At 39.8% G+C, this 8,438-nt stretch overlaps 2 protein-coding genes across 4 annotated transcripts in view; one reads left to right on the forward strand and one right to left on the reverse strand.

The window, feature by feature from the left end:
• lman2la (lectin, mannose-binding 2-like a) overlaps window positions 1-4,162 on the reverse strand; it is an 11,684-nt gene extending 7,522 nt beyond the window's left edge. For 2 of the 3 annotated variants that reach the window (XM_032538857.1, XM_032538856.1), the window contains exons 1-8: window positions 3,941-4,162; window positions 3,438-3,556; window positions 2,336-2,453; window positions 2,145-2,227; window positions 1,971-2,003; window positions 1,469-1,630; window positions 683-797; window positions 32-157 (exon numbers count right to left, since the gene is read on the reverse strand). In XM_032538857.1, the coding sequence (XP_032394748.1) occupies window positions 32-157; window positions 683-797; window positions 1,469-1,630; window positions 1,971-2,003; window positions 2,145-2,227; window positions 2,336-2,453; window positions 3,438-3,556; window positions 3,941-4,130 (946 nt within the window). In that variant the 5' untranslated portion in view covers window positions 4,131-4,162. The remainder of the gene's footprint in view (window positions 1-31; window positions 158-682; window positions 798-1,468; window positions 1,631-1,970; window positions 2,004-2,144; window positions 2,228-2,335; window positions 2,454-3,437; window positions 3,557-3,940) is intronic. The other variant, XM_032538858.1, reaches the window with a different exon arrangement.
• A 1,318-nt stretch (window positions 4,163-5,480) lies between these two features.
• mtfp1 (mitochondrial fission process 1) overlaps window positions 5,481-8,438 on the forward strand; it is a 7,006-nt gene continuing 4,048 nt past the window's right edge. The window contains exons 1-2 of the mRNA XM_032538863.1: window positions 5,481-5,692; window positions 7,773-7,900. Coding sequence (XP_032394754.1) covers window positions 5,623-5,692; window positions 7,773-7,900 — 198 coding nt within the window. The 5' untranslated portion in view covers window positions 5,481-5,622. The remainder of the gene's footprint in view (window positions 5,693-7,772; window positions 7,901-8,438) is intronic.

Raw genomic sequence — 8,438 nt, forward strand, 5'->3', positions numbered from 1 at the left:
GTGTGTGTGTGTGTGTGTGTGTGTGTCTTACATCTGAGTAGCTCCATGTTATCCACACTGGGTATGGTTATCTCCTCTTCTTCCTCCTCTTCCTCTTCCTTTCGACTCCGCAACACCGTCAGTTGGTAGAGTTTCAGGGAAATTATATCATGGTTATCTATAAGTTGAGAATCAGAAAATAGGCTTTCATTTAGAAAAACACACAACAAATCAATTAGAAGTGATTATATGTGCTTAAAAGGCCTCACACTTTCCCCCGCATATGCCTAACAGAGCAAAAATAAAAGCATTGCCTTGGTTCAGGCAGAGTGCAAAGCCTTTTCCGCTGAATCTAGCTCCTTAATCTCTCTAATGCTACATTCTATATTCTGTATTTAGCAATGAGTCTACAGTCTGATTACTCAAAGGATTAGTTCACTGAATTTTAATCTTATCTCTTCGCATCAGCAGTAACACGGCATGACAAGCTACAGTATACTGTATGCATTAATACAACTGAGTGATGTCTGTATCTTCTACAAGAATCTGTTTGTCCCTCCTTATTCAATGATGCAAACACAGCCAAGCAGTAGCAGTAGAACAATATGTCTTTTACCAGATAAAATAGACTTTGAAACTAGGAGAGAAAGAAGTGCTGGGAAAATAGTGATTTCAAATCCCCATTACTTGGGGAGCTGTTTACCTGAGAGGTCTCCAGTGATGGCTGTAGCTCCAAAATAATAACCTTTGGGAAGCCGCACCCCGGGTATGTCCAGGCAGTCCCTCCACTCATGTTGCCCGTCAATATCTATCATCACCTGAGGAACAAGAGTTAATTCAGTGACCTTTGGAGAGCCACTGAATGTAAATAACTGGCCATCTAATTCATCTCAGTTCTGTTTCCAAAAGCAGGTTTACTGAATTATCGGAATGACTTTGTGAGTAAAACATAGAATCCCCTTAAATCTGGGACACTGACTCAATTTCTTGGAGGACAATGTAGAATGAAGAGTTCAGCCCATAGTTTACTAGAAATTATTACATAACATAATGCTGCATTTTATATAACAAAGCCAGCTGTTTTTTTTCCTGACTGACAAAGAAATGTAAGAATTTTTTGTATGTATCTATCTTCAAAGCCTTTGCTGAAAACATTGGAAAGACGTTAAAAAAATCAAAACGTGTATTTTCCTCCGTGTAGCTGCCAGACTATACTCAATAATTGCCTGGTACATGCCTGTACCTGCTTTAATGGAGCATAATGGAATTCTGTTCTGTTTGTGTCAATATAAATTATTCTATTTCCCAGTATAACCTTAAACAGGGCGTTTTCTCAGCCAACCTACACTTTATAAATAAATAATAGTGGGTCAAACTCAGTCTACCTAGTGCATGCTAATAACAGGTTGGACGGATGAGGACATGAGGAAGTGTCCGCGTGTGCTAAGCAGTGTTATTACTGTAGATAATTCAAGACCGAGTCTCTCACCGTGAGCCTGCGGCGGACGTATCGGATGAAGAGGAAGGTGTCATGTTTGAGGTTGCGCACCATTGCGTTGCAGCCGCCCAGCTCTGTTGGCCGACCATCCCGCTCGTGGTCATAGCTGATGCTGCCGTTCCCAACCATGGCCAGAACGAAGGGGAAAATCCTCTTGTGGTCACAGGGGGAAACGAGAGAGATGAGGAAAGTGTCTTGATTTTAATTAAACCCTCATCATACGCGGATGTAGCAAAAGGCCTTTTGTAAGAGACTGCATAAAAGAAATCTATGTTGTTCATTATTTCAATTTCATTTTAAAAACTCTTATTTACAAACTTGCATTGACATAGTTTTGCTTGTCATATTTAGTAGCATGCTTTATTCCTTGTATTCCTTAATATGAATCTGATTAAGAACATGTCACAGTACTGTTTTGAAAACAAGGGAATGTTTGCAGTCAGAGAAGCATTAAGGACCAATGAAGGCATCAAATGTTCCAAAAGCTGGTTACCTGTGTGCGAGGAGTATATCTTTTCTTCTGTGCCTGACTCCAAATGTTTGCACAAAAGAACACAAAGACAGCCATTTTACACAAATTTGCAAGAGACCTTGTCCACGGCTCGCCCTCAACCCTCCTGTACTTTCCCACAACACTTGGGATCTAAGCAGTGCTACTCCAGCATACCTCTAGGTGTTTCTCCTCATTAGGATATGTGTCCACAAACACACCCAAGCCAGTGAAGTTGTCCATATTTCCAAATACAGGACCTGTAACATAAGACAATATATATTATATATTGAGAATATATCAACATTTTTCTTTTTTTATTAGATAAATAGTAAGGTTTGGTAAAAAAAATGTCCCACAGCACTTACCTTTTTGTGCACGTTCCTTGGTGTACCATATGGCTAGCCCATCACCATTCAGGTTCTTCTTCCCTTGCCCATGAACCTTAAAGTGCACCTGCATCTCCCAATCTGTCAGATGGCAAGGCTAAACGCACACACAAATTAAATAAAGCCACTGAAATACATAATGTTAGGCAATATATAAGAGGGCAATAACAGATTCTTAAATTTTGGAAAGGACTTTAGTAAGACCCAACACCTTTAAATACCTTGTGACCAAAACATAAATAGTATAATACTGAAGTCTGGTTTCACTTTTAATAGTTTTTTTTCTGTTGCACTGTTGAGTGCTAGGGAGATGACTTGTTGGGTTGACATCAAGACAAGAGGAGCCCTTTGGCCCTCAATCGCCAAATAAACATTCAAGTCTTCCGTTGAGTTAGACAGTATTCAGGTCATGGTCAGCAGATGACACACTGCCTGAAAGCAAAAACCATTGGCTAAAACATCCCAAACCCATAATTAACAATCTCTACTTTGCTGGCTAAATATAGCCAGTTGTAATTTAATAACAAAAAATAATTCAGTAAATACCTACTTTCAATTCAATTCAATTTTATTTATAGTATCAATTCATAACAAGAGTTATCTCGAGACACTTTACAGATAGAGTAGGTCTAGACCACACTCCAGAGTTTACAAGGACCCTACAGTTCTAGTGGTTTCCTCCAGAGCAAGCAACAGTGGCGAGGAAAAACTTCCTTTTAGGCAGAAACCTCGGACAAACCCAGGCTCTTGGTAGGCGGCGTCTGACGGGCCGGTTGGGGTTAGTGGAAATAACAACTTGCAATCATTAACAGTCAGTGCAATCACTATTACCACGATGCTAGGTCTTCATGAGGGTAGATTTTAATGCAGGGCTGTTTTGTTACACTGCATTAGTTTTAGCTTGGTGAACCTAATAAACTGACAGCTGAGTGTGTAGCCTGCAAGAATGTTTAACTTCTCCCTGAGGGCCTCTCATCATGTCTTACCCGGCAGTGAATATATTTGCTAAACCCTTTCAATCATACAACACTGGAATATCACGAAACAGTAATACAGTTTACCAGTATTTGTGTCTACTCACAAGGCGACTCCACACTGCCCCCTGCCGGCTCTGCATGTCAGGTGTGAGGCGTACCTGCTCGGTGGTTACCATGGCATCCCCCATCAGCTCCCAGTGCGAGGAGCCCAACGATCCCACACCTGAGCACACAAATAGCACCATCAGCATGAAAAACACATGACAGGGTGCAATGGAGCTCATTGAGCCTCCGCTTTGTCCCTAAACAAAACAACAGAAGAAAAGGCAGACAAGCACACACGGGCCTTTAATGGATCACAATGTAAGGTATTAATCTAAAAAGCTTAATGTTAGAGCAGCAAGATTCATCTGAAGAATGTAGGCGTTGTAAGACAAATCAAATCAAGACATTATATCAGTACAAAGCTAAAGCAGATGTAGCCTAATTTGATCGCTAAATGAATGCATTATTCTGGAAACATCTGTCCCTCAGCCTGCCCCTGTGCATCAGCACCACTGGGACAGTTTACGGGGTGTAACGTTATAACGGGGTAAGGTAGCGTTACCTTGGTATGGCTTGGAAAGGGAATACTCCCGCTTCAAAAACTCTTCCATTTCATGGTCATCGTCTGCCAAACACTTGCTTGCAGTAAAAATTAGAAAAGCGACAGTCCAGTAAGATTTAAAAGGCATTATTTTCCGTCTGAATGGTGGTCTGGGCTCCCTGTAATAATGGCTCCTGCTGGCGGCAGCCATCGTAGGTCAAAACTCATCCCGTTAAATCGTCAGCTTCCTTCCCATTGCTTCGCTGTGTCACATGGCTCATCGCCATTGGTCCTTTTAATTGTCAATCAAAGTGCATGCTTTTCATTGGATGCACTGTATGATCGTTTTAGATAATGTAAGTAGTGAAAATGAATCAATTAAACTTATTAAATTGGAAAGTGTGCAGCTGTAGCAGAGCTGTAAAAAGCTATAATAGGACATCTTAAGAAATCTAATCCTATTAGTAATCCAGGTATTTCTTTGGGAAATGCTCATAGTCTATTATAAAGTATAAGCAAGTATACAGTATTATTAGGCTACTGCACCTACTTTTAAGTGCTGTCCTATAATAGACATGAAAGGCAATTGTCTTTTTTTTTTAAACAACAGTAAGTTTGCTGTGACATTGTCACCATGGCTTTATTTAGACTAGGCCTACATCCTTTTTTTACCTCTTTCATCTGGGCCTTTTCTGTGAGCTGTCTATTTGCTGAGGGCTGTATGCTTGCACTACTACACCAGGGACACATATATGCAGAGTCCCCGGGCAAAACTGAACTCTGGGTGCATATAGACCCATATTGACCTTCCCGCACTCTTTGCATTACGCATGTATTGTATTGTTTAAGTAACTACTCATCAAGAACCAACCAGTACTCCTGCCGCTGGTATACTACCCTGTCCCAGGTTTTCTGTTTTTCAGTTTGTCTGTCTAAATTTGATTAAAAACTATAATGGAATATTCAACATTAGAGTGCTATACCAAGAATAGTTTAATCGAATAATGAATCCACACAGAGCTAAAGTCACAAATTATATATGAAAAAAGGAATTTCCAAGATAGGAACATGTTTTGTTTTAGGCCTACTCATTTGTCATACTAAAACTTACTTAAAGTATTAAAGAAAAAACAGGCCTATTTATACGGCAGAACTGTCCCTTTCAGAAAGTTATATTATATTATAATGTTTTATTACTGATGCTTTCACCTAAGCAGTATTCTAACAGCTGTTGAAGTGGAGCACATTTTCACTACAGTAATAGCTATACTGTTAGATTGTATCATACATTGATCATGTGTATTGTTTGTAAAATCTTAATCTATAAAGTAACAAACAGGCCTATATGCTGTCAGATAAATGTAGTGAGCAGGTATAAATTTCCCTCTGAAATGGAGGCCTAGTAGTAGCCTATAAAATTGAAATGCTCAAGTAAAGGTACCTACATTACTAGAGTAAATGTAGTTACATTCCACCACTGTCTGTGAATATTGAAAAGGAAAAGAAAGTTGTTGTTTACTGGCATTGTCCCTGTGGTGTGTTGAGCAGCAGTTTGGGACCTGGGCAGCCAGTTGGATGCTGCTGTAGTGAGTAGAGATCACGCCCACTTCCCTGTCTCTGCACTGTGCTGTCTCTCTCTCTGCTCTCACCGAGTTAATGTGGTAACGTTCCAGCACTAGGGGATGTAATAAAGGAAGGAAGTCATGGATCCAGTTGAAGAGAAAACAAGCAAAACGGTCGACATTTATCGCGATACATGGGTCCGCTTCCTTGGTACGTATTTCGTCTTTGTATAATTTGTAGCGGCTCAGTCCACTGTTTTCCTTGAACAGACGGACAGTAACACATGGACCGAACAGTCATGACCCTGGAGCTGCATGCTAGCTAGCTAAAAGTTAGCGTAGCTGGCTAAGCACTCTGTTAAAATTCTTTTTATAGTAAAAGGTAATTTTGTCACCACAGGACGCAATGGACGTCCAATACTGGACGACAATATCGTTGTTTGTGCTTTGTTTCTAAAACGTATTATACGTTTACTGTTAGCTAAAGCTTTAGCTAGAGTTGTGTCTGTAACTCAGGTCTTTCTCAATAAAGGTAACGTCAACTTTAGCTGTTTGGCAAGTTGAGTCAACCACAAAGAAACGCCCGTAAGCATGACAAGACTGCAGCTGATATGTGGCAGGTGCAGCTTGCTGTTCTCACCCTATGCTCGTTACTAACAGGACACACTATGACCCAATGAGCTGGTAGTTGAGAAGGGCATGTAATGTTACAGTAAAGGGCATTCATTCTGCAGCAGTTCCCCCGGGGAGCATGCCATTAATCTTCTGCTCCTCCACAGCTTACATGGACCAGCAGTGGTCATAATATTGCATGATAATCTGTTAATCCCCTTCCTAAAATCACAATCTATTTGCTCATATCTTTAATCCTGCCTGTGCAGTTAAATATCTCTATTGACGTGGTTGTAAACAGAAATTTAAGTGTTCAAAAGAGATTTCCAATGGGATTTTGATCTAAATGTGAGCCATGCTTGGTCATATTTCATGTAGCATTTCTTCTTTTGTCGTTTATAAATATTCATACTAGTTCTTCTGGTTTGGGCTAGATCACATATTCACAGGCACAGCCATTTACAACACCCTAACATAATAATGTATGAGTTTTCCCACCGGCCCGATGGGCCTATATGCTCTTTTATTCTTTGCTTGCAGGTCAGAATTGAACTCCAGCTTGTTTTGCCAGGGCATGTCTCATTTTATTATTAACCAACATAATCTTATAAGAAATCTCCTTGTTATCATGTCTTATTATACCAGTACAGCTCGTATCACCTTACACTCACAGGTAGAGTTGGTTTCACAAAAAATGTGCACAATGAGATTTTAGATAATTAATTATCAGTTATGTTGATATAATTACTATGTGGGTAAAGGCAAATAATAGAGCAGCTAGAACAGTGTTTTCAGAAAATTACGTCACTCTACTGTAATGCAGCCTTTAAAACCCGGAAATGACAACACTTGTTGAATATCAGGATATTACGATATCTAGCCTCATATCAATATCAATATAATATTGATATATATTGCCTTGCCTTACTTACAGGTGCATGGGAGCTCCAAATTTAGTAGTTTCTTTGCTATGTGGAATATTTAGATTAAACAGTAATCTATAATCTTGATCTGATCTTGATTTGATTGCTTTTGCCTAAATGGAGAATAAAGACTAAGACTCCAACTGATTGTTCTTTGTTTATGTAGCCAGTGACCATTATTGGGGAGAAAAGCAGTGTTTCGTTGGCTGTGAGATCGTTGCTTGTAAAGTAAGTGCTTTCTTCAGCACAGTAAAGCGTCCGTTTGCACAGTGCTTGCCTCCATTTTACCAGCAGTACCAGAGGGAGAGACAAATTTGACTTGACCACGCTTGTATAGTTCTGTTGTCATTGAACCAAAGATAATACTTCTCATGTGACTGGAGTTCATTTTACCAGTGGTATGCATGTAATGTGTTCTGTATGGCACAAGTGGCTTCTTAATAAGGTAACAAGGGCGTTTGAGTCATTTAACCCCAAATGTTACCCTCTTTCACTGACACAATGTCAGAGATAAAGTTAAGGTTTATTAGCCGCTTTATATGTTTCAGCATACGTGTACTGGAATTTGGAGACACTACAATTTGACATTATGAAACTGAGCTTCTGAGTATTTAGTGCACTGCCCTGTTGCTCAGAATGACACTAAACTTCAGTTATCTTTTAACAAATGTAAAGGGCTAAAGTTAGCTAAGGTTATGATGCATTTAGAGTAGACTAAACGGTTTATAACTCATCTGCATCTTTGCATGCCTACAGGTTATGCCAATGAAGTCGGGGAGGCTTTTCGTGCTCTGGTACCAGTGAGTTTGGTATGGGGCAGCTATGCTGTGGCCACTATGTACGTTACTGCTGATGCTGTGGACAAAGGGAAGAAAGCAGCTCTGGTAAGATGTATCCATTTGTATATCATCATATTAGTCAAAAGTCAATAAAACTATGTTATTAGAAAGTAGTATAAATAAATATAACAACATAATCTTAGATCACTGAATCCCAACCTGATCAGAGTCAAGAGACTACATGATTATTCTAAGGGGTCTCGAGATGCAAAGATATTACAAATATCTACATATGATTTCTACCATGACTTATTTGATACGTTTACTGCTCCAAGACATATTTCAAATTAAATCAGATAAAGCCCTCTTCGGTTGCAAGTAACTTTTAGTTCACTAACGCTAATTTAATTTAATTTTAATCTGTTTATTGATCCCCTATGGGGAAATTACAATTTACACTCTGTGTCCACACTTGGTTAGTTTACACACAGTCCTGAACTACACACACACACATGCTCAGGATCTGTACATGCACTAATGGAGAGATGTCAGAGTGAGTGAGGGCTGCCATCCGAACCAGCGCCCTGAGCGTGTGGGGGGGTACGGTGCCTTGCTCAACAGCACCTGGCAGTGCCCAGGAGGT

Source organism: Etheostoma spectabile, chromosome 16 (assembly GCF_008692095.1).
Source record: "Etheostoma spectabile isolate EspeVRDwgs_2016 chromosome 16, UIUC_Espe_1.0, whole genome shotgun sequence".
NCBI classification, from domain to species: domain Eukaryota; kingdom Metazoa; phylum Chordata; class Actinopteri; order Perciformes; family Percidae; genus Etheostoma; species Etheostoma spectabile.